The 14,898-nt window shown below is 51.8% G+C and overlaps 1 protein-coding gene across 1 annotated transcript in view; it reads left to right on the top strand.

Moving 5' to 3' along the window:
* LOC137384522 (protein HEATR9-like) overlaps positions 1-14,898 on the top strand; it is a 282,848-nt gene that overhangs the window by 120,406 nt on the left and 147,544 nt on the right. The window contains exons 8-10 of the mRNA XM_068058659.1: positions 1,170-1,226; positions 1,720-1,776; positions 13,206-13,266. Of these exons, the coding sequence (XP_067914760.1) occupies positions 1,170-1,226; positions 1,720-1,776; positions 13,206-13,266 (175 nt within the window). The remainder of the gene's footprint in view (positions 1-1,169; positions 1,227-1,719; positions 1,777-13,205; positions 13,267-14,898) is intronic.

The following is a 14,898-nucleotide window of genomic DNA, read 5'->3' as shown; positions in this document are numbered from 1 at the left end:
GGTGTCTTGGTTGATGCTGGGTGGTCCATCTAGTTTTATTTTTCGACTTTATTTGCAGCAGTTTGATACAACTAAGTGACTTACTGGGCCATTTCAGAGAGCAGTTAAGAGTTAACTGTGGATTTGGAGTTAAATGTCGGCCAGACTGGGTAACGACATCAGATTTCCTTCCCTAAAGAAAGAAGTGATATAGGTGGGTTTTTATAACAATCCAGTAGTTACAAGCTCACCATTTGTCATACCAGCTTTTTATTCAGATTTATTTTATTATAAAGAAAGACTTGCATTTATATAGCACCCTTCACATCCACTGGTCATCCCGAAGCACTTTACAGTTAATGAAGCACTTTTTGAAGTTCCTGTTGTAATGCAGGAAACGGGGCAGCCAATTTACACACAGCAAGCTCCCACAAACAGCAAGGTGCGAATAACCAGATCATCTGTTTTTGGAATGTTGATTGCAGGATAAATATTGACCAGGATACTTTTTTATTCATTCATGAGATGTGGGTGTCGCTGGCTCGGCCAGCATTTATTGCCCATCCCTAATTATCCTTGAGAAGGTGGTGGTGAGCTGCAGTCCATGTGGGGTAGGGATAACTCCCCTGTTCTTCTTCGAAATATTGCCATGGGGTCTTTTACATCAACCTCACAGGGTCTCAGTTTAATATCTCAGCTGAAAGATAGCACCCCTGACAGTGCAGCACTCCACTGTCATGTCAGCCTTGATTTGTGTGCTTAAGTCTTGGAGCGGGACTGGAATCCAGAGGATTGTGACTTCAAAGTGAGAGACTACCCACTGAATTAATTGAATTTAAAATGCCCAAATTCCATGTGGGATTTGGATTCAGGTCTCCAGAGCATTTGTCCAGACCTCTGGATTACTGATCCAGTAATGTAACCACTACAAGATCATACCTGCCAAAATATGGGCTGTGGGAGGAGATGAAATGGGTGGGTAGAGTCAGTGATAGGGGAGAATATTTGTGTGGGAATTTGAACTGATGCACGATGGGCCGAAGGGCCTGTTTCTGTGCTGTGTAACTCTATGACTCTATAACTAATCAGTGCTTTCCTGCTCCATTTTGTAAGGCTTGCATTCATGTCCAAGCCCAAAGACACTTGTTTACTTGTTACTGTGATTGACACTTCCTTGTTTTATATTTTAGGATCTTCTAAAGAGTTTAAATTCCACTGTTCTACTTGAGAGAAGAGATGCTACTAAGGCAAGTCCCACATTTTCCCTTTTTGTCGAAGTGGAATAAATGTGATCTCTGGAAAGAAATCTGGACATTAACCTCTTCAGAGTAATGTGGTGTCATGGGTTAGTCACTGATCTTTCATCTCTGAGGTTTGAATTCACTTTCTGATGGCTCTCAGTCTCCTCAATTTGCTGAATGCAAGTGTGACATACATAAAATACATTTGACCCGAAATACACAGCATTTCTTGGCAGTTGTAAGTATGGAAAATTATGGCACTATAAGTCACATTCTAGCTGTAGCACATTGATGGGACACTGTAGAGGGAGCTTTACACTGCACACATATCCTGCCACCTCTCTACCCCATCCCCTACCCTGCCAAACCTTCGGACTGTCCTCTCTGTCCTGCCCTCTACCCTTTCTAATCACCCTGCCCTGGCTGACTTTTGCCATGCGTTCTGTAACAAGTTGTTCTTTCATGTTGATTGTACCAATGCTTGTGGTTTTCCCAACAGGCTCTGCAGTGCCTTCAATGCACCAATAAGGAAGTTGTTTCTGCTCTTTATACCACAGTATGTATTCACATCGACTTGAAACACACCTTACTTATTAATTTCTTAAATTATCATTTTCCAATTTCTTTCCTTTACAAAAACATAATTCACTAATCGTTCAATTCAAGATCCTGGGGCTGAGTCATCTTGAGGAAGTAGGAAAAGGACTCACTAGTAATGCACCATCTTAAAGTGACAACCAGTCATTGACCAACCAGATTTAGAGGCTGGAATCTAATGGAGGGGTTCCAGTGGTTTATATATAGAATAAAAGATACCCGGGAGTGAGTAACAGACTGGAATGTAATTGAGACATTCCAGTGGTTTCTATATAGAATAAAAGATACCCGGGAGTGAGTAACAGACTGGAATGTAATTGAGACATTCCAGTGGTTTCTATATAGAATAACAGATACCCGGGAGTGAGTAACAGGCTGGAATCTAATCGAGATGTTCCGGTGGCTTATATATAGAATAACAGATACCCGGGAGTGAGTAACAGACTGGAATGTAATTGAGACATTCCAGTGGTTTCTATATAGAATAACAGATACCCGGGAGTGAGTAACAGACTGGAATGTAATTGAGACATTCCAGTGGTTTCTATATAGAATAACAGATACCCGGGAGTGAGTAACAGACTGGAATGTAATTGAGACATTCCAGTGGTTTCTATATAGAATAACAGATACCCGGGAGTGAGTAACAGACTGGAATGTAATTGAGACATTCCAGTGGTTTCTATATAGAATAACAGATACCCGGGAGTGAGTAACAGGCTGGAATCTAATCAAGATGTTCCGGTGGTTTGCATATAGAATAACAGATACCCGGGAGTGAGTAACAGACTGGAATGTAATCGAGACATTCCAGTGGTTTCTATATAGAATAACAGATACCTGGGTGTGTGTTACAGCCTGGAATCTAATCGAGGGGTTCCGGTGGTTTGCATATAGAATAACAGATACCCGGGAGTGAGTTACAGACTGGAATCTAATTGAGATGTTCCCGTGGTTTATATGTAGAATAACAGATACCCGGGAGTGAGTTACAGACTGGAATCTAACCGAGGGGTTCGGGGGGTTTATATATAGAAAAACAGATCCCTGGGAGTGAGTTACAGACTGGTATTCAATCGAGGTTTTCCGGTGGTTTATATATAGAATAACAGATACCCGGGAGTGAGTTACAGGCTGGAATCTAATCAAGATGCTCCAGTGGTTTATATGTAGAATAACAGATACCCGGGAGTGAGTTACAGACTGGAATCTAATCGAGGGGTTTGGGCGGTTTATATATAGAATAACAGATACCCGGGAGTGAGTTACATTCTGGAATCTAATCGAGGTGTTCCAGTGGTTTATATATAGAATAACAGATACCCGGGAGTGAGTTACATTCTGGAATCTAATCGAGGTGTTCCAGTGGTTTATATATAGAATAACAGATACCCGGGAGTGAGTTACATTCTGGAATCTAATCATGACGTTCAGATGTTTTATATATAGAATAACAGATACCCGGGAGTGAGTTACATTCTGGAATCTAATCGAGGTGTTCCAGTGGTTTATATGTAGAATAACAGATACCCGGGAGTGAGTTACAGACTGGAATCTAATCGAGGGGTTTGGGTGGCTTATATATAGAATAACAGATACCCGGGAATGAGTTACATTCTGGAATCTAATCGAGGTGTTCCGGTGTTTTATATATAGAATAACAGATACCCGGGAATGAGTTCCATTCTGGAATCTAATCGAGATGTTCCGGTGTTTTATATATAGAATAACAGATACCCGGGAATGAGTTACAGACTGGAATCTAATCGAGGTGTTCCTGTGTTTTATATATAGAATAACAGATACCCGGGAGTGAGTTACATTCTGGAATCTAATTGAGATGTTCCGGTGGCTTATATATAGAATAACAGATACCCGGGAGTGAGTTACAGACTGGAATCTAATCGAGGGGTTCGGGTGGTTTATATATAGAATAACAGATACCCGGGAGTGAGTTACAGACTGGTATCTAATCGAGGGGTTTGGGTGGTTTATATATAGAATAACAGATACCCGGGAGTGAGTTACATTCTGGAATCTAATCGAGATGTTCCGGTGGTTTATATATAGAATAACAGATACCCGGGAGTGAGTAACAGGCTGGAATCTAATCGAGGGGTTCGGGGGTGTTTATATATAGAATAACAGATACCCGGGAGTGAGTTACAGACTGGAATCTAATCGAGGGGTTCGGGGGTGTTTATATATAGAATAACAGATACCCGGGATTGAGTTACAGGCTGGAATGTAATCGATACGCTCCAGTGGTTTAGATGTAGAATAACAGATACCTGGGAGTGAGTTACAGACTGGAATCTAATCGAGGGATTTGGGTGCTTTATGTATTTTTACAGCCATTTGATTAGTGTTAGGGTGGTTCCCACTGTTCAACTCCCACCTGACCGCAGCAAGTGTGTTTTGTTACCCAGGGCTAACCCCTTGTTGTTTTATTTGTTATATAAACAGTAACTGGTTTTCTTGTAAGTTTGAAATGGAAAATCAATTGTTTATTAATCAATATGCCTTATCCTGAAATTTTCGCAACCGCATTCAGTCACGTATTTACTCATACATGCACACACAAGCAGACAGAGACACAAGCAGACAGAGACACACGCAGACAGAGACACACGCAGACAGAGACACACGCAGACAGAGACACACACAGACAGAGACACACACAGACAGAGACACACACACACAGACACACACAGACACAGACACACACGCATTCAGATGGACACAGACACACGCACACACACAGACAGACACAGAGACACACATACACACAGACAGACACAGAGACGCACACACAGACACACAGACACAGAGACGCACACACAGACACACAGACACAAGAAGAGACACACACATAGACACACAGACACAAGAAGAGACACACACATAGACACAAGGAGAGACACAGATACACACAAAAACAAGAAGAAACACACATACAGATACACACAAAGGGATAGAAATAGAAGGAAAAAGGGGTGAGTGATAATAAGTGAACTATTGGTTTCGGGGAAGATCATAGTAAACCTGTTGAATTATCTTGGACATTGAGTTCTCGTTGGGTGCAGGCCTGAGGTGATTGTAGATTTCTCTCTTGGTTGAAAGTTCAGTTGAAGAAGATGGTTAGTTCACTGCGTCCAGTGTAGATACAGAATTCTACAGCAGGGCACATGCCTTCCAATTTGCTGGAAACAGGATATGGATGCCTTTCTTTTTTTGGGGTGTCTCTCTCTATAGGCTGCTTTTAAAGGTAAAGCTGTTATTCTCATCTGTAATGAGACACTCTAGTCTCTTCCCCATGGTGATCGCACAATGGTCCAGGATATGACTACTTCATATCTCCTTTATTTCATAAGAAGACTTTCAATACTGTAATGTTTTAGCATGGGTTATAGATGGGTTCAATTGACACCTCTTAGCTTTGAAGATTTTCCTTTGTCCATGTCAGCCAGTTGGAATATACAAAGGCCAAGGCGTTATCTTCAATGGCCATTTTGGAGTATTGTACATTTTTTAAAGGAAAGGTCCATTTTTGAAAAGAGAGTGAGTTTTTATAACTCTTCAGATTTTGTCTGTAATTTTATGATCACACTTCTTCTGTACATAACAATATAGAATAACAGATACCTGGAAGTGAGTTACAGGCTGGAATCTAATCGAGGGTTTGGAAGGTGGGGATTCAACAACAATAATAACAGATTGCATTTATCGAGAAGATTTAGCATAGCAAACAAAGAGTGAAACCCCAGGCCCAGCAGTAACCGCAGAGAGAAACTCCAGGCCCGGCAGTAACTGTGGAGAGAAACACCATGCACAGCAGCAACTGCGGAGAGAAACCCCAGTACCAGCAGTAACTGTGGAGAGAAACCCCAGGCCCGGCAGCAAGTGGAGAGAAACCCCAGGACTGGCAGTAACTTTGGAGAGAAACCCCAGGCCCAGTAGTAACTGTGGAGAGAAACCCCAGGACCGGCAATAACTGCAGAGGAAATCCCCAGGACAGCCAGTAACTGTGGAGGAAAACCCCAGGCCCGGCAGTAACTGTGGAGAGAAACCCCAGAAAGGCAGTAACTGTGGAGAGAAACCCCAGGACCGGCAGTAACTGCAGAGGAAAACCCCAGGCCCGGCAGTAACTGCAGAGGAAAACCCCAGGCCCAGCAGTAACTGCAGAGGAAAACCCCAAACCCGGCAGTAACTGTGGAGAGAAACACCAGGCCCGGCAGTAACTGCAGAGGAAAACCCCAGGCCCGGCAGTAACTGCAGAGGAAAACCTCAGGCCCGGCAGTAACTGCAGAAGAAAACCCCAGGCCCGGCAGTAACTGCAGACGAGAACCCCAGGCCCGGCAGTAACTGCAGAGGAGAACCCCAGGCCCGGCGGTAACTGCAGAGGAAAACCCCAGGCCCGGCAGTAACTGCAGAGGAAAACCCCAGGCCCAGAAGTAACTGCAGAGGAAAACCCCAGGCCCGGCAGTAACTGCAGAGGAAAACCCCAGGCCCAGAAGTAACTGCAGAGGAAAACCCCAGGCCCGGCAGTAACTGCAGAGGAAATCCCAGGCCCAGCAGTAACTGCAGAGGAAAACCCCAGGCCCGGCAGTAACTGTGGAGAGAAACCCCAGGCCCGGCAGTAACTGCAGAGGAAAACCCTAGGCCTGGCAGTAACTGCAGAGGAAAACCCCAGGCCCGGCAGTAACTGCAGAGGAAAACTTCAGGCCCGGCAGTAACTGCAGAGAAAAACCTCAGGCCCGGCAGTAACTGCAGAAGAAAACCCCAGGCCCGGCAGTAACTGCAGAGGAAAACGCCAGGCCCGGAAGTAACTGCAGAGGAAAACGCCAGGCCCGGAAGTAACTGCAGAGGAAAACACCAGGCCCGGCAGTAACTGCAGAGGAGAACCCCAGGTCCGGCAGTAACTGCAGAGGAAAACCCCAGGCCCGGCAGTAACTGCAGAGGAAAACCTCAGGCCCGGCAGTAACTGCAGAGGAAAACCTCAGGCCCGGCAGTGACTGCAGAGGAAAACCTCAGGCCCGGCAGTGACTGCAGAGGAAAACCTCAGGCCCGGCAGTGACTGCAGAGGAAAACCTCAGGCCCGGCAGTGACTGCAGAGGAAAACCTCAGGCCCGGCAGTAACTGCAGAGGAAAACCCCTGGCCCGGCAGTAACTGCAGAGGAAAACCCCAGGCCCGGCAGTAACTGCAGAGGAGAGCCCCAGGCCCGGCAGTAACTGCAGAGGAAAACGCCAGGCCCGGCAGTAACTGCAGAGGAAAACCTCAGGCCCGGCAGTAACTGCAGAGGAAAACCCCAGGCCCGGCAGTAACTGCAGAGGAAAACCCCAGGCCCGGCAGTGACTGCAGAGGAAATCCTCAGGCCCGGCAGTGACTGCAGAGGAAAACCTCAGGCCCGGCAGTGACTGCAGAGGAAAACCTCAGGCCAGTCAGTGACTGCAGAGGAAAACCTCAGGCTCGGCAGTAACTGCATAGGAAAACCTCAGGCTCGGCAGTAACTGCATAGGAAAACCTCAGGCCCGGCAGTAACTGTGGAGGAAAGCCCCAGGCCGGCAGTAACTGTGGAGGAAAACCCCAGGCCCAGCAGTAACTGTGGAGGAAAACCCCAGGCCCAGCAGTAACTGTGGAGGAAAACCCCAGGCCCGACAGTAACTATAGAGAGAAACCGAAGGCCCAACGGTAACTGCATAGGCAAAACCCAGGCGCAGCAGTAAATGTGGAGAGAAACCCTAGGATGGCAGTAACTGCAGAGGAAAACCTCAGGCCCGGCAGTAACTGCAGAGGAAAACCCCAGGCCCGGCAGTAACTGCAGAGGAAAACCTCAGGCCCGGCAGTGACTGCAGAGGAAAACCTCAGGCCCGGCAGTGACTGCAGAGGAAAACCTCAGGCCCGGCAGTGACTGCAGAGGAAAACCTCAGGCCCGGCAGTGACTGCAGAGGAAAACCTCAGGCCCGGCAGTGACTGCAGAGGAAAACCTCAGGCCCGGCAGTGACTGCAGAGGAAAACCCCAGGCCCGGCAGTAACTGCAGAGGAAAACCCCAGGCCCGGCAGTAACTGCAGAGGAGAGCCCCAGGCCCGGCAGTAACTGCAGAGGAAAACGCCAGGCCCGGCAGTAACTGCAGAGGAAAACCTCAGGCCCGGCAGTAACTGCAGAGGAAAACCCCAGGCCCGGCAGTAACTGCAGAGGAAAACCCCAGGCCCGGCAGTAACTGCAGAGGAAAACCTCAGGCCCGGCAGTGACTGCAGAGGAAAACCTCAGGCCCGGCAGTGACTGCAGAGGAAAACCTCAGGCCAGTCAGTGACTGCAGAGGAAAACCTCAGGCCAGTCAGTGACTGCAGAGGAAAACCTCAGGCCCGGCAGTAACTGCAGAGGAAAACCTCAGGCTCGGCAGTAACTGCATAGGAAAACCTCAGGCCCGGCAGTAACTGTGGAGGAAAGCCCCAGGCCGGCAGTAACTGTGGAGGAAAGCCCCAGGCCCAGCAGTAACTGTGGAGGAAAACCCCAGGCCCAGCAGTAACTGTGGAGGAAAACCCCAGGCCCGACAGTAACTATAGAGAGAAACCGAAGGCCCAACGGTAACTGCATAGGCAAAACCCAGGCGCAGCAGTAAATGTGGAGAGAAACCCTAGGATGGCAGTAACTGCAGAGGAAAACCCCAGGCCCGGCAGTAACTGCAGAGGAAAACCCCAGGCCCGGCAGTAACTGCAGAGGAAAACCTCAGGCCCGGCAGTAACTGCAGAGGAAAACCCCAGGCCCGGCAGTAACTGCAGAGGAAAACCTCAGGCCCGGCAGTAACTGCAGAGGAAAACCCCAGGCCCGGCAGTAACTTCAGAGGAAAACCCCAGGCCTGGCAGTAACTGTGGAGAGAAACCCTAGGATGGCAGTAACTGCAGAGGAAAACCTCAGGCCCGGCAGTAACTGCAGAGGAAAACCCCAGGCCTGGCAGTAACTTCAGAGGAAAACCCCAGGCCCGGCAGTAAATGCAGAGGAAAACCCCAGGCCCGGTAGTAAATGTGGAGAGAAACCCCAGGCCCAGCGGTAACTGTGGAGGAAAACCCCAGGCCCGGCAGTAACTGTGGAGAGAAACCCCAGGCCCGGCAGTAAATGCAGAGGAAAGCCCCAGGCACGGCAGTAAAAGCAGAGGAAAACCCTAGGCCCAGCAGTAACTGCGGAGGAAAACCTCAGGCCCGGCAGTAAATGCAGAGGAAAACCCTAGGCCCAGCAGTAACTGCGGAGGAAAACCTCAGGCCCGGCAGTAACTGCAGAGAGAAATCCCAGGCCCGGCTGTAACTGCGGAGAGAATCCCCAGGCCCGGCAGTAACTGTGGAGAGAAACCCCAGGCCAAGCAGTAACTGTGGAGAGAAAACCTCAGGCCCGGCAGTAACTGTGGAGAGAAAACCCCAGGCCCAGCAGTAACTGCAGAGGAAAACCTCAGGCCCGGCAGTAACTGCAGAGGAAAACCTCAGGCCCGGCAGTAACTGCAGAGGGAAACCCCAGGCCCGGCAGTAACTGTGGAGGAAAACCCCAGGCCTGTCAGTAACTGCAGAGGAAAACCCCAGGCCCGGCAGTAACTGCAGAGGAAAACCTCAGGCCCGGCAGTAAATGCAGAGGAAAACCCTAGGCCCAGCAGTAACTGCGGAGGAAAACCTCAGGCCCGGCAGTAACTGCAGAGAGAAATCCCAGGCCCGGCAGTAACTGCGGAGAGAATCCCCAGGCCCGGCAGTAACTGCGGAGAGAATCCCCAGGCCCGGCAGTAACTGTGGAGAGAAACCCCAGGCCAAGCAGTAACTGTGGAGAGAAACCCCAGGCCAAGCAGTAACTGTGGAGAGAAAACCTCAGGCCCGGCAGTAACTGTGGAGAGAAAACCCCAGGCCCAGCAGTAACTGCAGAGGAAAACCTCAGGCCCGGCAGTAACTGCAGAGGAAAACCCCAGGCCCGGCAGTAACTGCAGAGGGAAACCCCAGGCCCGGCAGTAACTGCGGAGGAAAACCCCAGGCCCGGCAGTAACTGCAGAGGAAAACCCCAGGCTCGGCAGTAACTGCAGAGGAAAACCCCAGGCCCGGCAGTAACTGCAGAGGAAAACCCCAGGCCCGGCAGTAACTGTGGAGGAAAACCCCAGGCCCGGCAGTAACTGTGGAGGAAAACCCCAGGCCCGGCAGTAACTGTGGAGGAAAACCCCAGGCCCGGCAGTAACTGTGGAGGAAAACCCCAGGCCTGTCAGTAACTGTGGAGAGAAACCTTAGGCCCAACAGTAACTGCAGAGGAAAACCCCAGGCCCGGCAGTAACTGTGGAGGAAAACCCCAGGCCCGGCAGTAACTGTGGAGGAAAACCCCAGGCCCGGCAGTAACTGTGGAGAGAAAACCCCAGACCCGGCTGTAACTGTGGAGGAAAACCCCAGGCCTGGCAGTAACTGTGGAGGAAAACCCCAGGCCTGGAAGTAACTGTGGAGAGAAACCGAAGGCCCAACGGTAACTGCATCGGCAAAACCCAGGCCCGGCAGTAAATATGGAGAGAAACCCTAGGCTGGCAGTAACTGCAGAGGAAAACCTCAGGCCCGGCAGTAACTGCAGAGGAAAACCCCAGGCCGGGCAGTAACTGTGGAGGAAAACCCCAGGCCGGGCAGTAACTGTGGAGAAAAACCCAGGCCCGGTAGTAACTGTGGAGAGAAACCCCAGGCCTGGCAGTAACTGCAGAGGAGAACCCCAGGCCTGGCAGTAACTGCAGAGGAGAACCCCAGGCCCGGCAGTAACTGCAGAGGAAAACACTAGGACCGGCAGTAACTGCAGAGGAAAACCCCAGGCCCGGCAGTGACTGCAGAGGAAAACCCCAGGCCCGGCAGTAACTGCAGAAGAAAACCCCAGGCCTGGCAGTAACTGTGGAGGAAAACCCCAGGCCTGGCAGTAACTGTGGAGGAAAACCCCAGGCCTGGCAGTAACTGCAGAGGAAAACCTCAGGCCCGCCAGTAACTGCAGAGGAAAACCTCAGGCTTGGCAGTAACTGTGGAGGAAAACCCCAGGCCCGGCGGTTGCTGTGGAAGAAAACCCCAGGCCCGTCAGTAACTGTGGAGGAAAACCTCAGGCTTGGCAGTAACTGTGGAGAGAAACCCCAGGCCCAGCAGTAACTGCAGAGGAAAACCCCAGGCCCGGCAGTAACTGCAGAGGAGAACCCCAGGTTTGGCAGTAACTGCAGAGGAAAACCCCAGGCCCGCCAGTAACTGCAGAGGAAAACCTCAGGCTTGGCAGTAACTGTGGAGAGAAACCCCAGGCACGGCAGTAAGTGCAGAGGAAAACCCTAGGCCCGGCAGTAACTGCAGAGGAAAACCCCAGGCCTGGCAGTAACTGCAGAGGAAAACCTCAGGCCCAGCAGTAACTGCCGAGGAGAACCCCAGGCCCAGCAGTAACTGCAGAGGAGAACCCCAGGCCCGGCAGTAACTGCAGAGGAGAACCCCAGGCCTGGCAGTAACTGCAGAGGAGAACCCCAGGCCCGGCAGTAACTGCAGAGGAAAACCTCAGGCCCGGCAGTAACTGCAGAGGAAAACCTCAGGCCCGGCAGTAACTGCAGAGGAAAACCTCAGGCCCGGCAGTAACTGCAGAGGAAAACCTCAGGCCCGGCAGTAACTGCAGAGGAAAACCTCAGGCCCGGCAGTAACTGCGGAGGAAAACCCCAGGCCCGGCGGTTGCTGTGGAAGAAAACCCCAGGCACGTCAGTAACTGTGGAGGAAAACCCCAGGCCCGGCAGTAACTATGGAAAGAAACCGAAGGCCCAACGGTAACTGCAGTGGCAAAACCCAGGCGCGGCAGTAGATGTGGAGAGAAATCTTAGGATGTCAGTAACTGCAGAGGAAAACCCCAGGCCCGGCAGTAACTTCAGAGGAAAACCCCAGGCCAAGCAGTAACTGTGGAGAGAAAACCCCAGGCCCGGCAGTAACTGCGGAGGAAAACCCCAGGCCCGGCAGTAACTGCAGGGAGAAACCCCAGGCCCGGCAGTAACTGTGGAGAGAAAACCTCAGGCCCGGCAGTAACTGTGGAGTGAAAACCCCAGGTCTGGCAGTAACTGTGGAGGAAAGCCCCAGGCTTGGCAGTAACTGTGGTGGATAACCCGAGGCTTGGCAGTTACTGTGGAGGAAAACCCCAGGCCCAGCAGTAAATGCGGAGGAAAACCCTAGGCTTGGCAGTAACTGTGGAGGAAAACCCCAGGCCCGGCAGTAACTGTGGAGAGAAACCCCAGGCCCGGCAGTAACTGTGGAGAGTAAACCCCAGGCCCGGCAGTAACTGTGGAGGAAAACCTCAGGCCCGGCAGTGACTGTGGAGGAAAACCCCAGGGCTGGCAGTAACTGTGGAGAGAAAACTCCAAGCCCGGCAGTAACTGTGGAGAGAAACCCCAGGCCCGGCAGTAACTGTGGAGAGAAAACCCCAGGCCCAGCAGTAACTGTGGAGAGAAAACCCCAGGCCTGGCTGTAACTGTGGAGAGAAACCCCAGGCCCGACAGTAACTGTGGAGAGAAAACCCCAGGCCTGGCTGTAACTGTGGAGAGAAACCCCAGGCCCGGCAGTAACTGTGGAGAGAAAACCCCAGGCCCGACAATAACTGTGGAGGAAAACCCCAGGCCCGGCAGTAACTGTGGAGATAAACCCCAGGCCTGGCTGTAACTGTGGAGAGAAAACCCCAGGCCCGGCAGTAACTGTGGAGAGAAAACCCCAGGCCCGGCAGTAACTGTGGAGAGAAAACCCCAGGCCCAGCAGTAACTGTGGAGAGAAAACCCCAGGCCTGGCTGTAACTGTGGAGAGAAACCCCAGGCCCGGCAGTAACTGTGGAGAGAAAACCCCAGGCCTGGCTGTAACTGTGGAGAGAAACCCCAGGCCCGGCAGTAACTGTGGAGAGAAAACCCCAGGCCCGGCAGTAACTGTGGAGAGAAAACCCCAGGCCCGGCAATAACTGTGGAGGAAAACCCCAGGCCCAGCAGTAACTGTGGAGGAAAACCCCAGGCCCGGCAGTAACTGTGGAGAGAAAACCCCAGGCCCAGCAGTAACTGTGGAGGAAAGCCCCAGGCCCGGCAGTAACCGGGGAGAGAAACCCTAGGCCCAGTGGTAATTGTGGAGAGAAGCCCCAGGCCCGGCGGTAATTGTGGAGAGAAACCCCAGGCCCGGCGGTAATTGTGGAGAGAAACCCCAGGCCTGTCGGTAATTATGGAGATAAACCCCAGGCCCGGCGGTAATTGTGGAGAGAAATCCCAGGCCCGGCCGTAATTGTGGAGAAAAACCCCAGGCCCGATGGTAATTGTGGAGAGAAACCCCAGGCCCGTCAGTAACTGTGGTGTGGGTTGTCTGGCGCTCTTTGTGAACCGATTGACCTGCAGCACATTTATTTCTTTTAGTTACAGACGGATGAGGACTGTGTCGTGAGATATGAAGCTGCCATGGCTCTGGTCACACTGAGTAAGTCTGTGTTGCAGTCAACATTGCTGCTTAATATAACTGAATGATTTGGGAGAGTCGAAGGACCACACGAGCTGCCCGTGGTATGTGGGTGTGGGATGAGCGAGTGAGGGGATGAGTGGGTGGGAAGGTGAGGGGGTGGGGATGTGTGGAGGCGAGGGGGTTGAAGAAGGTGAGGAGGTGGGAGGGCAAGGGTGTGGGTTGCAGGGAGGGAGGAGCTGCGGAGACGAGGGGATAAGTGGGTGGGGTGGTGAGGCAGTGGGGGGGTTAATGTGAGGAGGTGGGGAAGTGAGGAGGTGAGGGGATGGGGAAGTGAGGGGGTGGGGAAGTGAGGAGGTGAGGGGGTGGGGTAGTGAGGAGCTGAGGGGGTGGGGAAGTGAGGAGGTGAGGGGGTGGGATGGTGAGGAGATGAGGGGGTGAGGAGGTGAGGGGGTGGGGAGGTGAGGAGGTGAGGAGATGAGGGGGTGAGGGGTTGGGACTTTGTGATGGTGAGAAGAGGGGATGAGTGGGTGGGAAGGTGAGGGGGTGGGGATGTGTGGAGGCGAGGGGGTTGAAGAAGGTGAGGAGGTGGGAGGGCAAGGGTGTGGGTTGCAGGGAGGGAGGAGCTGCGGAGACGAGGGGATAAGTGGGTGGGGTGGTGAGGCAGTGGGGGGGTTAATGTGAGGAGGTGGGGAAGTGAGGAGGTGAGGGGATGGGGAAGTGAGGGGGTGGGGAAGTGAGGAGGTGAGGGGGTGGGGTAGTGAGGAGCTGAGGGGGTGGGGAAGTGAGGAGGTGAGGGGGTGGGATGGTGAGGAGATGAGAGGGTGGGGAGATGAGGGGGTGAGGAGGTGAGGGGGTGGGGAGGTGAGGAGGTGAGGAGATGAGGGGGTGAGGGGTTGGGACTTTGTGATGGTGAGAAGTGTGAGTCTAGGTTGTGCCGAGACCTCCTGGTTGATCTGAGATTGATGATTATCCGAAAGAACAATGACCATTAAAGGAATTCACAATCTGCTGGGGGAACGATAGCTGCCCTCAGCCCCTCAGTGCCCTCAGTGCCCTCAGTTACCACTGCTGCCAAGTGCAAAAGTGTGACATGGACTGAAGCTGAGGTACAGCTGGTGTGGAATATCATGCTGGCGGTGGGGTCTCGACGTCAGGGAAACTGACACCGTGATCCCTGCATCCCCTCTTATACAGAAGGCTGAATTTAAGGCCAATCAGGCACTTAACTGGACAGCAGCGGCCTTCCATCGGATTTAGGACTGCGCCACTGGAAGGCCCACCCTTGGCAGAGCTGCCAGCCAATCAGAGGCCTGCTGCTTCAGGACCACCGCAGTGGAGAGGTTTAGGGGTGGAAAGGTTGAGAGAGGGAATTCCAGAGAGGTGGAGAGGTTGAAAGAGGGAATTCCAGAGAGGTGGAGAGGTTTAGGGAGGGAATTCCAGAGAAGTTGAGAGGTTCAGAGAGGTGGAGAGGTTTAGGGAAGGAATTCCAGAGAGGTGGAGAGGTTTAGGGAGGAAATTCCAGAGAGATGGAGATGTTTAGAGAGGGAATTCCAGAGAGGTGGAGATGTTTAGACAGGAATTTCCAGAGAGGTGGAATGGTTGAGAGAGGGAATTCCAGAGAGGTGTAGAGGTTTAGAGAGGGAATTCCAG

The sequence above is a fragment of the Heterodontus francisci genome, chromosome 26 (genome assembly GCF_036365525.1).
Source record: "Heterodontus francisci isolate sHetFra1 chromosome 26, sHetFra1.hap1, whole genome shotgun sequence".
NCBI classification, from domain to species: domain Eukaryota; kingdom Metazoa; phylum Chordata; class Chondrichthyes; order Heterodontiformes; family Heterodontidae; genus Heterodontus; species Heterodontus francisci.
The sequence above is the reverse complement of the archived record's forward strand: the minus strand, read 5'-3'. Positions and strand labels throughout refer to the sequence as shown.